Source organism: Falco rusticolus, chromosome 1 (genome assembly GCF_015220075.1).
Source record: "Falco rusticolus isolate bFalRus1 chromosome 1, bFalRus1.pri, whole genome shotgun sequence".
Classification (NCBI taxonomy): Eukaryota; Metazoa; Chordata; class Aves; order Falconiformes; family Falconidae; genus Falco; species Falco rusticolus.
In genome coordinates this window covers 46,298,799-46,319,781 of record NC_051187.1, presented here as the reverse complement: position 1 = coordinate 46,319,781, position 20,983 = coordinate 46,298,799, and the positions used below count along the sequence as shown (strand labels likewise).

The window sequence follows — 20,983 nt, the reverse complement described above, 5'->3', positions numbered from 1 at the left end:
AAAACTACAATAAGCTGAAATAAAAAGGAATTTTGAAAGTATGATATGAAAACAATCACCATGTTCTCAGCAAATTAAGTAAGGAAAAGAAAGTAGTGAAAAAGTAGGAATGCAAGTACAGATTCTTGAAATGTTTCTTTAGGGACTGTCCCTAGGGTTGCCAGTGCTCAGAGGTATGGGAAAAGTAAAGATTTTGAATATTTTACATCTGAAAAAAGCAATAAAATAGGAATATGCCTCTTAAAATCCAGTTTATCCTATAATTAGGGACAAAACCATAATAAACAGCAACGGTTTGCTCTCAAAAGAACATGCTGCTGCTTTCAGCTGTGTTCCTTATCTTTCTGTCAATTAACATTGTCACTTCTTAGTGACGGTGTTGAAAATAACTTTTTTAGCAAAGTCAGTTGTCTGAATTGTTTTCTAGTTACCTGAAATAATTTCACTGCACATGCTGGTGTCATGACAATGCTTAAAGGAAAATGTACAAAATGTTGCAATCACACAAAAGTTCAACTTGTCTAGATTTCCTTACATCTAATCATTGTGATCACCTCACCTGCAAAGTTGGTGAATTCTTTGCCATGTTTCCCCAGCTCAGCACCCAGACTTGATCATGTGATTTATCGTAGTGTAGTTTCACTGGAACAGGATCTGTACTTACTGCCTGAAGCATAATAAAAATAAAAATCCTTAGTTTCTGTCACATTTTCAAAAGAAAAATAATAGATACACTTGAATTAAAATTATGACTGGACATGCATTCCCTGGTGTTTTCCGATTGTATTTAAAAATTATGTTTTGAACTGTTGAAACAGCCCTCTTAATGTAAGATTAAACATTGCATGGGTCAAAGTATAAGGTCAAGAAAACCATAAAAAGTATGCCTATGAAAACAAAATAGGAATTAGTTACCTATGAAAAGTAACTTAAAACAATAGGCCCAGAGATAAGACCTGAGACTGATGAACCTAGGGAGCATACCATGAATTGTTAAACACTTTGAAGTGAATCATCCTCATTATATGTTAGTTTTAGCAGGAAAACACACCTCCTCATTGCCAGCCACCCACCTCCAGAAGGAGACCCCCACCCAGAGAACATGCATAGTAAAAATTCATGGACTATGCCTTTCAACTAAAGTGAAGAATGTTGTAACCAAAAATATATGAGAGGAGTGGCTGTAATGGGAGTATCTATAGAAATCTAAATGTATAAATATCACAACATTGTAAACACTGGTACTAGCTTTGTGAATTATTGCCTCGCACCCTTCACTGCACAGATCTGTAAAATAAACAAATACTTGGACTCTGTGGGTGTGATTCGGTTAATGCACATCAGGTAACAATCCCACTTTTGGGACAACACTCTGATTAATAAGAAGTTACTGAATTGCTGAAAATTTTTTTATTCATTATGTGCTCTAACATTTGGCATCAAAATTACACTATGTTGAAGCTGTGATGAAGCTGAAAACAAGTTTTAAATCAAATCAAAAAGTACGTATCTTCCTTCCCTATCATCATTCTCACTTTATACATACCAGTTTAAAAATTACACCCGTTACTGGAAAATGGCTAAAAAGGGAAGAGTATTCTCAAACCACATACTGAAATCAACGTAAGGTGTTACTACACAGTCCTGTGTAAAACCAGCACAACGTTGCTACACCCAAAGCTTCCTGTCTCTGCTAAACTGAGTATATTTTGTTGAAGTTGGAAAGATTGTTTCCCTATCTATTCCAATCACAGTTGCCACTGTAGGTAGACTTGTGATCAGAACCAGAGTTTTCCCTACAGTTTGGGCACTGTCTCTTAAGACCACAAACCTTTCAGACTGCCAGCTCTACACTTCCTTTGTTATGAGAAGAATTGAAGACTTCAAGAGGTATGAAATGGGAGGACAATCTATTTGATTAAGAGACATTCTGCATGAGGTAAACAACTGCGGGGATTGCTTTTCTATTTTCATCATTAAAGCAGAAAACAATAGGTGGAAATTGTTTTTTAGTCTCACCATTATGGAACTGTAAAGCACAGCTTGTTTATCAGTTTGTCAAGGAGAGTACCAGCTGGCTAATTAAGTGAACCTAATTTAAACTAATGATGTAGATCCTCAAGATAATGCACTAATGGCTGGCTGAGACTGCTGATGATACTTAACAGTACTCCTGAGGTGTTGCAAGCCACAGCTTCATCTAGGCAGAATTTGTTTTTCCTTTTGAAAATGGAAAATTAAACCAGGTTGCTCTCTGCCTCATTTAAAATTGGAAAGATACTCCTTGAAAAAGGTCATTTGTGTTTGATAACATTTTTCTGCTGTAGGCTAGGAGAGAAGTTGTCCTAAATAATACTTGGGCTGTTGTAGAGCTGATTTTGTCAGGTGTGTCAAATTTCTTTTTGGCTTCCCCAGAGAAGAGGGCTGACCCAGACATGTTCTGCGGCATGAATGCCAGCTGTGTTCAGGGTCTGGGCTGCAGCACTGCCACGAGTAGGCGAGAAGAAGGAATTGCCTGTGGAGCCAAGCGCAGGTAAGGCAGCTCTCAGGGGAGGCGGCAGCAGCAGAAGGCCATGGAGTGCCGTGGCCGCAGGCCTCCACCGCTGGACCTGGCCAGCCCGGGGGGCAGCTACCAGCACAGCCTGGGCCGAGGGTGATGAGCTCTGGTTCCTTCAGCATGACCTCTGAGTCATCCCAGTCCACCGTGCTCCGCTAAGCTGTTACTGGACAACCGCAGGCAACAGTGCTTGCTTTCAAGAATTTACGAAGAAAGCAAATATTTCTCTTGAACTTTATAATGAGAATTACCTAGCTAAATCAAAAAGTCTATGGATATGTCTCTAAAGATACACCATCCATGTTTCCCATACATTCCAATTTAGTCTGCTGTAGAACCTTCTTTAAGTACTTATTTTGATAAATATAGTTGTCACAGAAACAAATAAACCTCAAATCTAGCTGTTGCATATGTGCACCTGCACACACATCTTTTATGTTAACTTTCATAGCAGAAAGGAGTAAGTCTAACATATATAGTAGTACTTCAGAAAAAAACCCATAACAACCAAAACCAAATCAACATTATTTTTACACAGAAACAAGCACAGTTACACAACCTAAACTCCATTCAAATATGTTTTTAGTTGTCTTCAGTTTTTTTGTACCTTTCCAGAACTTTTATTAGAGTGCTGCTCACATTCAAAACATGAGTTTTTCTCCATATTTGTTCCTTCTAGAGTATGCATTTTTAAAAACTTGGTTTTACAGAGTAGGTAGGTGGCTTCTTCTTTAAGATGTAGACTAGAAATAGTTAAAATGTAAATAATATCCTCTGTATTAATGATACTTAGAGAAAAGGCAGTCTAGTAATCAAAATGCTCTTATTCCTGAACAGTTTAGTACCTGTTTTCCAAAAATCAATTACATTTTGGTATTTTTTTCTGTGCTAGACAATACTGTAAATAATGAAAACAGACTTAACTGAGACATTAAACTCCCTTTCTTGCTTCCTGTTTGCATAAGTGTTTGTATACATGCATGTGATACAAGTAGAGCAACACGTAATCATTAGAAGAATTCTTTCTGATTGCAAAAAAACAGCACCAAAGACAAATGCTTATTGTTAAAACTTAAGGAATACAGGGCCATGCTTGTTATATGAAATGCTGAACAAAGTATCTTTTGACTTGTCACTAAATTCCAAATTAGCATTATTTCATCTCTAAACACCATCTGTGAATCAGCAGCAGTTCTATTTTCTATAGTCTTTTCCTATGTGTAAAAGATTGTACAGTTTTTATGCTGTCATGACTTGTTCTGTTTGCAACTACTGTTACTTATCTTTTTTTTTTTTTTTAACTTTATTTTTTTATACCAGCATGGTTAAGCTGGACACAAAACAAGTCTCATAGCACTTTTCCCATGTATTTGGCTAAATGTGTATCCTAGAAAATAATATTCAGGTCAGTAATAAATAGCAGAAATTCTGCTCAGGTGCCCAAATGTGACAGTGACACATTTGGTTTAATTCACTTATCTGGTTCATCTGTTGCCCCTCAGTTATATTGTCTTACTAAATGTCTGTGTTAAGTTTTGCAACATGGAAGGGTCATTTATCATTGATATCTAAACATCCCTGAACCATTAAAACTGAGACTTACATTCCTGCAAAAGGTTTCCAAAGGTGGGACAGATTTCATTCTACACTTCCCTAAGTTCAAAAGTTGGATATTATTAAAGTAATGCAAAAGCAATGCTGTTCTATCCCTCAAAATAAATAAGTTTCTTTGAAAGTGAAGGGGTTTTTCTCCTGGACTAGCATGAAGGCTTGTGGATATCTGGTTTTAGCTCAATATATTTGCTAAGGAGCACAGACTTGGTGCACAAAGCTCTGTGTAACACCTAGGCATCCTGTATGTGTTTTTCAGCTCACTACAGAAATGTGATGGTAAAATTTGTTGAATTTTACCTTTTAATTAACATACATAATTGAGACAAGTATCTCTAAACATCCAGTTAATGCTAAAGTACGTAATAAAATAGTAACTAATGTAACTGAAGGCAAATTAGAAGAGTGTACAAATCAAACTGTTCCGTAAAACCTAAGTTTTTTCCGTAAAACCTCCAACCTCTCTAGTATTTCTCAGTGAGCTGAAACAGCCTAATATGCTCTTGCCACTTAAGTGTAAATGCTAATAAATGCAATTACATTGGTATTTCACACAGCATCTGTAGAAAAGCAAGATGACACATGAATGTCAGCCAGAGACCAGGGAAGCCAAAGCCAGAGATTCTAGTCCTTCAAAACTGTAGATTGTGGTAAGACTAGGGTTTTTTTAGTCTCTCTGCCTCCAGAAATATGTTGAATTGGTTGTAAAAAAAGCCTTGTTTTCAGAAAACAAAAATTAATTACCAACCCAGTTGATCTCTACTTTGATATGCAAAGGTCAATGTAACTAAAAAAAAAATAAAAGAATAAAAAAATTAATAACTTCTTATTATTAACCTTTTGAATAAAACATTTCTCAGTCCCTGTCACCATTTGGATAGTTCAGGTTTTGAGGAAGTTATGTGTACTGAGCCAACAGACATAGAATATAGAAGGAAGAAAATGCAGATGTTTAAAAAAATGCAAAATTAATAAAATTATAATTATTTGTCAAGGCAATGTAATTTTAAAATTGCAATTTTGCTATGTGTTTTTACATTTTATATTAATATGTAATACATATGTATAGTAATATAATAGAATCATGGAATGGTTTGGTTGAAAGGGACCTTTAAAAGTCATCTAGTTCAGGTCCCCTGCAATGAATAGGGACATCTTCAACTGGATCAGGAGAGCCTCATCCAGCCTGAACTTGAATGTTTCTAGCCGTGGGGCATCTACCACCTCCCTGGGCAACCTGTGCCAGTGTTTTGCCACCCTCATGATACCAAAATCATCTTTATATCTAGTCTGTACTCTCTTTTAGTTTAAAACCAGTACGCCTTGTCCTACCATCACAAGCCCTATTAAAAAAATCTGTTCTTTCTTCTAAGACCCCTTTAGGTATGGAAAAGCCATAATAAGGTCTCCCCAGAGCCTAATATGTAGTATATAATCTATACATTAAAAACTTATGTTCGTTTATCAGAGAAAGGCAAAAGCTTTATTTAAATATTTTTATTAACAATTTAGACTTCTAATTAAAAAAAAATGTTTTGTTTAGCTAAAGAACATCTGTTGCCTATTAATGTGATGATACTATAAATAACCCTGTAGATGTTAGACACATTCGTATGATTAAAATTTGAATCAGAACACTCAGTGTGGTGTCAAAACCTCTACCAGTTTCACATAAAGTGTCCTTTCTTCTGAGAATCAGAGCAGGACTGCTAACAAGTTTTTAACTAGCTTCAGCACTCTTTGCCCAGGAAATAATTTTATTTCAAGAAAAGAAGAATCTTGATTTTAGAGTAAATTTCAAGATTTTATGTGATCTGTAACGTACTTTAAAAAAAATCCCATAAACACTTAAGCCCAACCAAAAACAAAGCCTCTTGTCTGCTAACAAAACTGTTGACAGTCCCCAACTATAACTGATTGACTTTTTTTGCCACTGAAAGTGAAATAAAACTAATCTTTCTGCATCAAATGGCATCATCTTGAAAGACTAAAGCTAATATAATGATATGTAGTCTACTGCATTTGTCTGATTAAAAAAAAAAGGTGTAATATGATGGGAATACTAGGCAAAAACAAATAGAAAAAAAGATTTTTCCTTTTCCATATGACTTGTTAACACAAATATTTTAAGACCTTAAAAATTCTTTTCATAGTCACAAAATATATTGGTAGAATTCAAGGAGTTTATGGCTATTATTTTCAAATGCATTTTCATATGTTTAAAAGTTCCACAGACTAAAATCTGTCCTTATGTAAATCCCCTATTTAACCTCACAGTACAACGATATCATCGATACCACTGGATACATAAAGGAAAAAAAAAAAAAAAAAAGGAGAAAAAGAGACAAGAGTACAGCAGTTATAGTATTTGATTTGAGTGGTGGCAACTAATATCAATTTTTTACTCCATCCCAGTAAAACTGCTGATCATATTGTGACTCTCTCAGGCTTTCCTGAGGAAACTGTACTGCTCCAAAAAAACCTAATATTCATTCTAGCTTTGCCTTGTACCTTGGTCTTCCACAAACTATACAAGTGCATTAATCCCCATACCATAGCATCGATTTCTCTCTTTTACCCAAAAAAATGTTTTGATTAAGCAGAGTAACTCCAGCATCGCAGAGACCGAGAAACTGATAGTACTACCCACACACTAGAAAGGAATGGAGAAGTAGTTTAAATTCATAGTCTCCAGTCTTGGCTAAGTGTGGTGTTGGCTCTTCCACAATTCCAGTAATTTCTCTGTCAAAATATGCTTATGGTGTAACAGTCCTCCACCTTCTGTAGCCAAACCTAACCCCCGACCTTTCCTGTCAAAACTGACATATATGTTCCTGTGATAAGATTCTTAACAAATCTTCATTTTCAACTGGAAAGTACCTCAAGCCAGAAACTTCCCAAAGAACTCATTTCCTCAACTACTTGATTAATATTTATAAGAAATATTTTCACGTTGATTCTCTCCCTCCCAATTGCCTATTGGCAAGAACAGTCACTAAACATAAACTTCTGCTAAATGTTGAAAGTAGATCAGCTTTTTTCTAGATATTGTGTTTATTCTCAAGCTAATTGCATTTTTCTTCAAAATATAAAGGAAAACCTTAAAATCTTGTGTCCAAATTAGATAATAAATTAAAAATGAGAAATAAATACCTGTACAACTTTCTGAGACTGTACATCAACAATAAGGACTCTGTCAAGTGTGGGCTGAGACACATAAATGAACTTGTCTTTCACATTAACGGCAGTTGCCCATACACACCGCTGAACAGGATCTCCATCTGCTTTGGGACAAACTTCATCCTATAATTCACCAGAAACAGGGAAAGGTAAGAATCAAAACAATCAACAATGCAATAGAAAGACAAATTATACTCTTTTTCTTCTTTTTTTAACTGTAAAATAAAACCTCAGAAAAATTAGGGAAGGAAAAAAGGACAGGTGACATTAGGACATAGACTAATATTAGTCAAACTGCAAGTTGTAAGCACCACACAACACAGAAGCACTTCAGAGTAAACTATGCACCAGCTTTTCTGGATGTTTTCCAGATATTCAGACAGGTAGCACCGCTGTCCTGAGAAAGAAATGTAGAAATGAAGTGAGCGAGAACCAGGAAACAGTAAAAACAGAAAACCAAATTAGACACACAACGCCTTGCTAGCGCGCAGTCGCTGGAAGCTGCCCCATTTGCAGGGTCACCATGCCTTGCCAAGGCAGGCAGGGACAGACCGCTCACACTTGCATCTGAGAACACAGCAGGCAGGAGGGCAAATATTAAAATGGGCAGATAATGTATAAATGGAGAGGAAAAGGAAGAGGTGTGGTGCAGGCTGCCACATGGATTAGGGGCAGAGCAGTAGCAGTAGTTAGAGGAATCCGCTTTTTTGGTCACATGGAGAACTGATCTGTTGCTTCAAAGGTCAAGAAGTTTAGCTACGTCTGCCGTAAGACATTCTCATGGCCTATCTCACTAGTGTTAAACCCAACACAAATCAAATAGCTTTTTACTTTCAGTCTTTCGCCCTTTGCCCTTCCATCTCTGCAATAGGATCAATTTGGGGGGGGGGGGGGGGGAAGTAAAATTCCTGTGGACTTCAGTGAATTCATATTTCATAATACATGTATTTGTAACTATGCACTCTCACTCAGCATAGCTATCCTTAGTTTACATGCTTACTATTCATATTTTTATATAAATATATTCCCACTCTTATTTCTATATATTTATACTTTATATTCCTGGTGAAGACTTGCTTTTATCAACATTAAATGTTATCTGGTCAAATACTTCACCATTCTTTTTTATACCGTATATTTTTATATATATAAAAAATAATTTACCAATTTGGAAATTCCCTTTATGAAATAGCATGTTTTTTCCTATAATGGACATCAAATTTATGTTAAAAAAAAAAAAAAAAGGACCTTGAAAATATTCTGCTTGGAGAGGTACAGCATGTGTCAAGCTTTTTTGCTTTCCTGACCTATTTCACCAAATCTGAAGTATCCTTTCTTTTTAGCACTTATCTGCTGCTTATTCCTAATTTAGAATACTCTGTCTGATACATCATAACTGGACACTGCAAAAATAATTATGATATATGAACAGATGATGACTTCTATGTAGAACGCACAACAAGAGTTGATGAGACCTTAAACAAGAACTCTGTTTTTAAGCACGTCTCCTTTTAAATGGAAGAGGAAAAATAATAGGACAGAAGAGCGTATCCAGCACCAAGCAATGCTTTTCAAGAAGATGATGCATTTCAACACTAACTTTTCCATATCATTACCATTCCTTGCATGCTGTGCCTCTGTGTTTGAGGAAATACACTCGATCTTTATATGTCAAAATAAGAAATAAATCAATTTCCAACTCTAACAGAGGGAGATTCTTTACAGGATATTGAAAGATACTGCTTGTTCCTACATGGTTCCTAAACTTCCAGAAACGGAAGGTCTTTCAGGAATTGCACTACTAAGGAAAGGTTACTAAACTTAGGTACCTTGGGATGGCACATAATCAGGAACTTCAGCAGAAATTAGAAACAAGTGCAAAGAGTAAGATTTATTTTGCACTGCTAAAAAGCCATGCACTTAAGGGGAGAAGTTGTTTAAAATCTGTTTTTTAAAGAATGATAGGCATGGTGACAATCATTCTTACAAGTGGCTAAAAGCTTTTCATCACAAGGAGAACTGTCAACATAACAAATATGTCTCCAATATGATGTGCAATCATCAGATCAATGATCTGATTTACTTTCTATGAAAGTAATTTACTTTCTATGCAATTGTCACTTCAGTAGGAAAGTTGCTTCAGTAATCTCAATTTTTTATATTCTAAATACACCTTGTCTTAGTTCCATGCTTTATCTGAACAGATACCTACTTTTAGACTGTTCTAAACTGTACTCTTTCTTCCTCAAAGAATATGTTCTTCAAATAATGCATCTGTAAATATTTACGACAACTCTATACTGTGTCATTACTTTCAGTTATGTCTCTTAGGGACTCACCTTAATATACAGCAATTTTTGGTGCTGTGAAATATATCAAGACATATTCAATGTATTATTAAAAAATAAAACCAAATCTTGCTGATGCTGAAGGAATCTAGGTTTCTCTCACATAGCGTAATATAGATTAGTGTAAATGACTCCACTAATCCCATTGTGGGAAGTATATCAGAATGGGAAAAAACTGTAAGTTAAGCACTTACATCTATATCCATAGTTAATCCACCTCCTTAAATATTTTTCTAAATCTGAGTCTAAAACACTGACTGAAGCATATTTCTAAATATTATTTCAATGTAAAAGCAATATAAATATAATTTTTATATATGTATATAGATGTACACTCACATACATATTTTTAATTAGAAACTACAGGGTATGACTCTTATCTATATAATTCATAAAACTTCCCCCTCTTGTTCCACTTTAAATACAGCAAGTAGAAAGCATGACACTTTATCAGAGCCAAATTAAAAAATATGAAGTAAAAAATAAATTTACATATGTGAATGCAGTTTATTGTTCTAGAATATGTTGTCATAACTTTCTACAAGCCAATGACAACTCTGCCCCAAAACCTAAAGAAAAAAAAAGAAAAATAGGGTTTCTCCGAAGTAACAGTGAAAATTATGCACTAAAATTCTTATATCCAGAACAGTCTTTCTCCTCAGCATGAATCAGTTTATTTAGTTGTTTCTTCAGTTATTCAAATCCTTATTTATCTAGATGCCTCAGAAATAGCTTCAATCAATGGAAGTGAAATCTTGCTTTTGAAAAGTTAACATTTAGCTGATTAGACAGTTTGGTTTTTCTTTTACATTGCAGGCAGGAATTCTGAGGCTCTGTATTAATTTCCCCAGTGGTTGGGTAATCAGTTAAAATAATTTCTCCTTAAAATAGAGGCATAAGCCCACCATTTTCTTCTTCTAATTAAAATGTGAGCAATTTACTTTTTCCTAATTTATTCTCTCTGAAAAAATCTAACATCTGATAAAACATTAATTTATTTCATTGTTTTTTTCCCCCCAGACTTTTTAATCAAAAAGTGACTTGCCCTGTAACAAGTCAGCAGATGGAGGAAAATAAATCCTTAGAGGAAGTTTTTTGAGGTAGTCTGGGGCAAGAAATTCTCAAGAGAAAACATGTACTTGCAGATTTATATGTGCAAATTCTATGACTATAAATTTACACTTGATGCAAGGGTCCTCAGTGTTTTAACAAGCTGTGAGTCAAGCTCTTCAGGCAGTACAATGGAATGCCTGTCCATGCTACAGCTGTCCAAGAGTCAGGTCAGTTCACCAGGTTACAACAGTGCATGTATTAAGACATGACTTTATATATACCACCTATTCTATATTAAGTTACTGTTTACTTGACATTATGTAGTAAAAATCAGACTGTGGACCTTTTTCACTTTTTTTTTTTTCAGCAAAGGTTGATAATCTTGCATTTACTATACCTACTGTGCTGTAAGAGGGTAAACCAAAGTAAATTCTGTGGACTGGTGTGATTCAAGTTCCTTTCCTGTGGAAACTCCACTCTGCCAAGTACTCACATTAATTATTTTGCAATTAAGTATTTTGCTCCCACCTCCAGCACATACTCAAGTGTGAGATGGCCTAGATCACTGAAATATGGCCATTATGCGCTAGTTGTAACAAAGAGGAAATCAGGGTTAGTTGAAACTCAAAGGATTTTGCCATTGGTCTCAACAAAGGCATGTTTCAATTGCTTCTTTCCCCACCCCTAGCCTCCTGAAATAATTATTCTTATTGGGATTCATTGGGAAGGGAAAATAAAAAAATTTTTGTGTAAGAATTTGACTTTCAAGGCTTTAGATAATACCAATTTGCAGAAGATAAATAGAGGTTGCATGTTAGTGCAGAAAATGTCCCAAACACTTCAGAATGATGAGACATTTAAGAGGTGAAAGACTCTACTTGGACCATGGTTAAGAATCTATTTGATGACCGGTTAAACAGCTGTCAAAAATGGTATAACTAAATAGTTCGCATCAGAAAACAGAGATGAGTTTTTTTCTGTCCCCGTGCACCTAGAATTGTGGCTATCAGCCTAATAAAAGTCTACTTTCTTTTCACATTAATTTAGAAGATTCAAGTAATTTAGGAGATTCTGAGAAGCAGAGGAGGAAGCTCTTCATAATGTCCTGTGAACCATGACGATCCAGTAAAGCACTAAATCTTTTGGTCACTTTAAACACAATGGAAGTCTAATTGATTCCCATGATAGATACACGCTAGAGTGCTTTGCTGCATTGACACCCAGTTGCATAAGAGGCAATTAAATATTTAGATAAGGGTTCTCTAGTATGTAGTTACAGAGAAATTACCTTTAGCAAAACTAGCATACCTAAACATGAACATGTGTAACTACTGCAACATTTGTTCACAATACAATACAATGCCATGCAGAAACACCTGAATTCATTCTTTTACGACAGCTCAGCTAAAGGTAATATTTTTTTTTGACAGGCAAACAGGAAACCTGGGGAGGAACAATATCAGGTGTAATATTCACACATTTTCTGTAACACTTCTAGTACCTAAACTGTGCAGCAGAATTTAGAAATGTTCCTACACTGTAGTAAATGTCTGGCAATGAAACAGGTCTATTGGTGTTTTACTTATCACTTGAATAGCTAATTCAGAAAAGTAAAGAAATGGGAGAGGTTTAAGCAAGCATGTATTTCCTTTAGGTATATAGTAAGAGATAGGAGAACTTATTAGCAATAGCTGCCCTGGATGTGAAAGGCTATATAAAGCCACCTCAAAACACATAGTACACCAACATCTCTGATTAGTAAAGTTATAGGACAGAGACAAAGAGAATTGTCAACAAGTAATTTATGACATGAACTCTTACTACTAAATGATCGCATGCTGAACTCGATAAAATATCTGTTTCTGGGACAGAACAGGGTTTTTATTTAGTATTCTTACTCAGAGAAAACAGCTTTTCCAAAGAGGCTTGAGGAAGATATTAAGTTCTTCAAAGCAGAAAACTGTTGTCTAAAGCTTCATAGTCAATGAGGTTTTTTTTTCAAGAATATGCTACTGTTGTCATAGTGTAAGCAGTAAGTGTAGGGAACTCTTTTAAACTCATGTTTCATCCTTCTTGTAGGAGAAAGTAATCTAAAGGATATTTTCAAAATTTCATTTTTTTTTACTGAAAACTATTCCTCATTTTTTTCTCTTTTTGGAATGCAGACTGAACAAGGATGTCAATATGAGCAGAAAACCAGATTTATTAACCACCATATATGAGGGAAGATGTTTCCAGTGTTCAGGGAAGTAAGCAGAAATATTGTTGAATTTAATGGGCAAAATGACACGCATGCAGGTTCAAAGCTTAATTTCTGGCTGTATATTCACCACACCTACCCACAAACCAAAGATATCCGAAGAACGACAGGTCTATAGCTACTTTAAAATGAAAGTTATCAAGTACTCAACTCTCCTTGTCTTTTTTCTTTTTTTTTTTTTTTTTCCCCAGAGGATATGATTATCATGCTACTTTAGATTTGAAAGGTACAAAAAGGAAACTAGTTTGACTTATCCACCCTGATTATTACCTTGCTTCAATAAAAATAAACTTAAAATCTAGGCTGTACTTTAGACCAATAAAATTTTAACAGACTTCTTAAATAATGAGCTTTTGAATTAAACAGCTATAAAAAAGCTTTTTGACTTATTTTTGGCTGTGTCAACCTAATTTTACTTAAGCAGCACAAATCAAGGTATGATTAGCTGTTCAAAGCATAATTATTCACACTAAAATAAATCTTGCTAAGTACAGCAGCCTTTGACATCAATAATGATAACTGAAGAGGCAAATTCTGTTGAAACAGTTCTGCTATTATTTCAGTGTGCTTTAGGTATTAGGGAAAAAAAACCCCAAACTGTACAGCTTATAGGTTATTACATATTTCAAGGTCACTCATTCAAATCCAAATAATGAGAAAAAGTTACTATTTTTGAAAGGTTATAGATCATACGGAACAAGCCTTAATGTGGTGATGAGTACCAAGTGTTCCTGTGAGAACATGCTTCATATCAGCCAGCAATTTGATTAGCAGTAAAGGAAAAACATCAGAAGAACAAATGGAAGTGGGGAATACACTATTGTTTTTATGTATGCTACACATGTAAACTACTCCATAAACACACAGAATTTGGTGAAATATGCTATAAGTCTATTAACAATAAAATTATTGAAACTACTTATATGAATTGTAAGTTGAGTCAAAGCATCAATCATCTCTACTAACTTCAGTGGAGGTGTAAATGTGTTTATCAGGACAGGGATTTGCCTCATTGTAGCTGACAGTTTAATATAGACAAACATCTAGTGAAGGAAAACAAACCATTAGAAATAGTAATCTTACATCTTATATTTAATGGGAAGAGAATCAGTCCCTGCACTTAACTCAGGCAGGGGAGAAAAAACAACCACCAAACCAGAAATAAAGAGTAGAGAGCAGTTAAAGGAAAGGACTGGAAGAAAAGAAGGACAAACAAAGAAATTAAAGGGTTTGAAAAGTATACACAGGGAATATTAAATCTAAAAGAAAGATTGAAAATTTGAATTTGATCAAGCAAAATACAGGAAATTTTCAGTCCACCATTATCAGCTACTTATTAATTGAGAAGACATGTCTGAATTTATCAAGCAGAAAACACTAAACTAGCAATAATAAATTACTACCTAAAGAAAACCATAATTGAGAAAACACTACAAAAAATTGAAAAAATAACTTGCCTGAAAACCGAGGAGTTTTTCACTAGGCTTAATATGTCTCTGAAATTCACATTCCACTGGTTGTATTACTTTGATTCCATCTTCATAAAAAACATAAAACATGTTCCCAATTCCCAGACCTTAGGAACAAAAACACATTGAAATGTATAAAATTAAATAGTGACAAAAAAAGAAAATCCTTATCTTGAACTAAAAACCTCATCACATTTTTGGTATGAGATCAATTTGTTAATGTGTATAGTGCTAATACAGCTCATCCTATGGGATCGTCTGTTGTAAAACTAAAAGAAAATTTTTACGTTATTCAGAATTTCACATCGTTTTCTCCATTGGGAAGACAGTGTCTTTATGAGTACAGATCTGGAAATACATAATTTGACAGCTGCAGTAACAAAGATAACCTTATGGAAGCATTACACTGAAATCGAATTAATATAAATTCTCCATGTAATCTTATTTTTCTTTTTCTGAGGGATGGAAAAGTTGAAGTAATTTCTCTATAAAGTTGAAAGAGAAGTTCTGAATCTTTGTTATAAACCCATATTTGACGTCACTTTTGGTCAAAGAAGGAAATATTCTGTATTGTATTTTATTGGAAAGCCAGAGCTGGGCAGATACTCATTCCAAGCTTGAAGGGCCTCAGATGTTTATAGAACTATTAAATCTTTCTACTGCAATGTTGCTAAATGAGAGACATGATGTAACATTTCGTGGAGAAGGTGGGAAGCAGATCTATAGCGTGAGGTCTCATAATATGTGTGATCATGCTCATGACCACAGAAAAGGACGTTCTCCTTACTTTATCATGTTCCAATTAAGACAGTTTTTTATTCGCTATGTGGATGCTATGATGGGTGATCTGTTCATATTTGTATAATTCGGTGAAGACAGTCACTCATAACATTACCATTATAACCAACTCGGACAGCTGAACCATGGTCTACAGTGATAAAAATGTAGATGTATCCTGGGTACAGGGCCCAAGCTTCCACGTGACATAAAAATATTTGGTATAGGTACACAGGAGAATAAACCCCAGGAAAAATAAATGAGTCTAAAATTCTGCTCATCCTAAATTCTGAAGAAAACCCTGTATCAATAGAGAGAGAATACACCTTAATATCAAATAAAATAATAAAACAATGAGGGGCAGGGAAAAGTGTGTGTTTCTGCATAGATCAAAGAATCACAGCATGGTCAGGGTTGGAAGGAACCTTTGGAGGTCACCTGGTCCAACCCCCAGCTAAAGCAGGGTCACCCAGAGCAGGTTGCACAGAGTTGCCTCCAGGTGGGTTCAGAATGTCTCCAGAGAAGGAGACTCCACAGCCTCCCTGGGCAGCCTGTCCTGGTGCTCTGTCACCCTCAAGGTAGAGAAGTTCTTCCTCATGTTCAGACGGAACGGCCTGTGCTGCAGTTTTTGCCCGCTGCCCCTTGTCCTGTCGCTGGGCACCTCTGAAAGGGGACTGGTCGCATCACCTTGACACCTGCCCTCAAGATAATTGTATGGATTGGTAAGATCCCCCCTCAGTCTTCCCTTCTCCAGGCTGGACAGGCCCAGCTCTCTCAGTCTGTCCTCATATGGCAGATACTCCAGCCAATCATCATAACCCTTTGCTGGACCCCCCTCCAGTAGTTCCCTGTCCCAAACTGGGGAGCCCCAAGAAGGACACAGTACTCCAAATGCAGCCTCACTAGGGCAGAGCAGAGGGACAGGACAACCTCCCTCGACCTGCTGGCCACGCTCATGGGCAACTTGCTGCCCACCAGATCTCCCAGGTCCTTCCCCTCAGAGCTGCCCCCCCAGCAGGTCAGCCCCAGCCTGTGCTGGTACGTGGGGTTGTTCCTCCCCAGGTGCAGGGCCTTACACTTGCCTTTGTTGAACTTGATGAGGTTCCTCTCCACCCAGCTCTCCAGCCCATCCAGGTCTCGCTGAGTGGCAGCGCAGCCTGCAGGGGTATCAGCCGCTCCTCCCAGTTGTGTATCATCAGCAACCTTGCTGAGGGTCCCTTCAGCCAGGTCACTGATGAATAACTACTGATCCCAGTACTGACCCCTGGGGAACACCAGTAGCTACAGGCCTCTAACTCGACCCTGCGCCACTGACCACAACCCTCTGAGCTCTGCCATCAGGCAGTTCTCGATCCACTGCACTATCACCCATCTAGTCCACACCTCCTGAGCTTACCTGTGAGGATACTATGGACACAGTGTCAAAAGCCTTGCTGAGGTCAAGGCAGATAACATCCACCATTCCCCTTTTATCTACCCAGCCAGTCATTCCATCACAGAAGGCTACTAGATTGATCAGGCATGATTTCCCTTTGGTGAATCCATGTTGACTACTCCTGATGACCTTTACCTCCCCATGCTTGGAGATGACCTCAGGATGAGCTGTTCCATCACTTTTCCAGGGACGGAGGTGAGGCTGACTGGACTGTAGTTTCCTGGGTCCTCCTTTTTTTCTGAAGACTGGAGTGACATTGGCTTTTGTTGAGTCCTCAGGCACCTTGCCTGTCCTCCATGACCTTTCAAAGATGATGGAGAGTAGCCTGGCAATACCATCTGCCAGTTCCCTCAGCACTTGAGAGTGCATCCCATCAGGGTCTGTGGATTCGTGGGTGTCAAGTTTGCTTAAATGATCTCTAATGTGATCCTCCTCATTCAAGGGAAAGTTCTCCTTTCTCCAGGGTTTTTCTGTTGCTTCCAGGGTCTGGGATTCCAGCAGACTGGCCTTGGCAGTAAAGACTGAAGGAAAAGGCATTCAGTAACTCCATCTTCTCCGTGCCCTTCGGTCAGCAGGGCACCCACCTCATTCAGCATCTGGCCCACATTTCCCTAGTCATCATTTTCCTGCTGATGTACTCAAAGAAGTCCTTCTTGCCCTTCACCTCCCTCACACAGATTTAATTCCAAACGGACCATAGCCTTCCTTGTTGCCTCCCTGCATACTCTGACAGCATTCCTATATTCCTCTCAAGTGGCTTGTCCCTTTTTCCACATCCCATAAACAACTTTCTTTTGTTTGAGGTCTTCCAGGAGCTCCTTGCTCATCCACACAGGTCACCTGCCCGCTTTGCTTGATTCCTTACTCATGGGGATGCACCTACCTTGAGCTTCGAGTGAATGATTCTTGAATATTAACCGGCTCTCTTGGACCCCCCTACTTTCTAGAGCTCTAACCCATGGGATTCCTCCAAGTAGGTCCTTGAAGAGGCCAGAGTTAGCTCTCCTGAAGTCCAGGGTTACAGTCCTACTTGTTGCCCTGCTTCCTCCATGCAGAATCTTGAACTCCACTATTTCACCAGCACTGCAACCAAGGTTACCCCCAACCTTCACATCCCCAACCAGTCCTTCTCTGAGTACAAAGTGTAGGAACACACTTCACTTTGTTGGCTTCTGCACCACCTGTGTCAAAAAATTATCATCAAAGATCTGCAGGAACCTCCTGGACTGTGTGTGCCTAGCTGTGTTTTCTTTCCAGCAGATATCAGGGAGGTTGAAGTCCTGCATGAGAACCAAGGCCTGTGATCGGGGGGCTGCTTCCAATGGTCTGTAGAAAACCTCATCGACTTCCCCTTCCTGATCAGGTGGCCTGGAGCAAACACACACAACAGCGTCGTCTGTGTTGGCCCATCCCTTAGTCATTACCCGTGAGCCCTTGGCTCGCTCTTCATCCATGCCCAGGCAGAGCTCGATACGTTCCAGTTGCTCCCTCACATAAAGAGCAGCTCCAGCACCTCTCCTCGCTGGCCTGCCTTAACTAAAACGTACGTGGCCATCCAGGACAGCATTCCGGTCACGCGAGCTGTCCCACCATGTCTCTGTTACTGCAACTGTGACCGCACGCAGATCTCTGATTCTTCCCGTCTGTTCCCACACTGTACCTGGGCGCACAGGCGTTTCAGAGAGGCAACTGAGCACACAGTTTCCCAGGAGGGAGGTAAGTGGATCCACCACAGCCGTGGCCACCCTTGACATTCTTGGCCTTCTGGTTCTCATCTTGGGAGGCAGCTAAGGAACATTTATCGCTGCTCTGGTTGGCCTGGCTTGTTCCTCCACTAGATGTGATGGTGTGAGCATTGCCGCTTTGGACTCTTCCCCAAGTCCTTCAGTTCAAAGCCCACCTCACCGAGCTGGCCAGCCTGCTGCCAAAGATGCCCCTGAGTCTTCTAGAAAGGTGGATCCCATCTCTCCCTAACAGGCTGTAGCCAGAGAATGTGCCATTGTCACTGAAGCCATAACCCCTCACAATGGCACCAACCATGAAGCCAGAAGCTGATCGATCTGCATTATAGTCCTATTTCTGGCTGCACCCCTTCCTCTTACTGGTAAAATAGAAGAAAAAATAGCTTAGGCACCAAAATTATTCACTTGCGCCCCCTGAGCTTTATAGTCTTCCTTGATTCTGCCCAGGTTCTGGCTTGCAGTGTCATCTATGCCCACGTGAAAGAGTAGCAGAGGATAGCAGTCCATGCTCTTGACAAGTTGTGGCAGCCTGTCAGCAACATCTAGGATCTTAACTCCCAGAAGGCAGCATACCCTACGTGAAGTCCTGTCAGGTTGGCAGACAGGCACTGCAGTATGTACACAGGTACACGGAAGTTCCTATTCCCCGTTAGAAATCACACAGGTACCACTGTCACTTAAAAGGCAGTGATATGCATCAGGGTGTCTGGCAATGCCCACAACAAGTGAGTTCAATTATCTCTGAGAAACCTTGCAGAATCATTTCCCACTTCTGGCCAAGTTTTCCTAAAAAGAAAAAAGGGGCAGTCTCCAAGCAGAGTTTTCCTCATTTTATATCAAACATATCTATTAATAGGATACCAAAAAGTGTGAGAGGAATTTGTCTGTGCTGCATTTGGTGTAGCACAGAAGCAGGCTCAGGTTTAAGGAAATTTGCCAATCCCGCCTATGCTGAGCACAGGGTGCACCAAGGGCAATATGCCCACTCTGGGCAGTGGGTACTTTCATGTGCCTTTGCAGGTAAATCATACAGCCTCCATAAGATAATATGTCAAGGTCTTGCTTCAAAGAACACCCGACACTGCATCCTGTAAGAACAGCTGGAATTTGCAGATAAGCCTGTCTGAGGTTAAGCTGCCCCTACCAGCGAACTCAGTGTGGAGATCAATGGCTGAGCAACTGGCTTATTGTATCTTGGTGAGAAATAAATATGTGTGGCTGGCTGAGGGGGAAAAAAAAAAAAAATCTTTTCCTTTCTCCCTGGTCTACTTGACTAAAGTATATTGTAGTTATTAGCGGGATAAGTAATACTAGACTGTTAGGAAGTAAATCAGCTGATAGCCCCAAGCGACACAGACATCTGATAAACAGACTCCTGAAACTTCCCCCTCAGCTGCACATACTCCAAGGCAGCCTTTCCCACGCATCTGAAAAAACACTCCTCAAAAAAATCAAGCGGTTGCCAATGATATTTTCAGTTTTATTCAGGAGAAAATAAAAGTGATACCTTCCCAATAAGTGGTGAAAATACTCTACATTTGAAAACTTTCCTGTTAGAATCTTCTTGTGCACCAGTTTAACTGTTAACAGTGGAAGTGTATGAAGCTCTGAACATGGCATGTTTACTCTGCAGGGCCAGCAGGGAGGGGGGTCACAGCTGAGCCCCACTATAACCAGGAACTGACCACTTATACCAGCTGAGAAACTAGTGAAACAGGGATATTAAAAAAATAAAACTAGTTCATATTTGTAAACACACTGGGAAATGCCAAAGGTTACTATGTAATTAGGCAAATGAAGTATCAAATTTTTGAATCTTTAAATTAATTTAAAATAAATCTTTAAGAAATACGCAGAAATGCCATTTGCAGCATGAATTCATAGCAAAGCTTGATCCACTTACAGTATTATCAATCTTTCAGTGGAAGTAATTGAAAATATTTCCTGTTCCTGAAATACATTAATTCCTAAAGAGCAACTTTAAATTAAGAACAGGCTACTTGGAGCAATGGAATAAGAGCTCAACACTTCAATTACGATTTTTTTTTTTTGCAATACCCTTTATAAGACTATCTCATGTATATGAAAATTAAATCTCTTCATCAGTAACATATCCTTTCTGTACTTTCTATTAACAGCTGATACTGTCTGTATTTATATCTATCCTTCAGCTGGTCACACACCACAAACCTCTGTTACTCCTCCCAACATTTATTTACAAACCCTTCCCTGAGTGTAAGAAGAAAATGCTTTGTCTCATTAAGCACAAACAGGTACCTCAGTTTTAATTGAAATGTTTCAGATTATAATTTTGTCAAATAAGAATGATTCACACAAGAAAATTGGTCCCAACAGCATATAGGCTGATTGGTTGGAAGCCTTTATCATGTCAGAAACAAACAAAAGTTAAAGGTCTAAGTTTTAAATCTGAGCTTTTTGTTGTACCCCTCTGAGTAATTTTTGAACAGCTTATTTCCTTCTCTCTTCCCAAAAGGAAAAGCAGTTCACAAAGGTATGAGCATTTAAAGGATTATTTTCCACAATATTTTTT

The 20,983-nt window shown here is 38.0% G+C and overlaps 1 protein-coding gene across 4 annotated transcripts in view; it reads right to left on the bottom strand.

Annotated features, from left to right (window-relative positions):
* Positions 1-20,983, bottom strand: part of FSTL5 (follistatin like 5) — a 322,446-nt gene that overhangs the window by 30,699 nt on the left and 270,764 nt on the right. For all 4 annotated transcript variants that reach the window (XM_037377605.1, XM_037377621.1, XM_037377613.1 and 1 more), the window contains 3 exons: positions 14,467-14,585; positions 7,322-7,471; positions 560-667 (listed from right to left, as the gene is read on the bottom strand). In XM_037377605.1, coding sequence (XP_037233502.1) covers positions 560-667; positions 7,322-7,471; positions 14,467-14,585 — 377 coding nt within the window. The remainder of the gene's footprint in view (positions 1-559; positions 668-7,321; positions 7,472-14,466; positions 14,586-20,983) is intronic.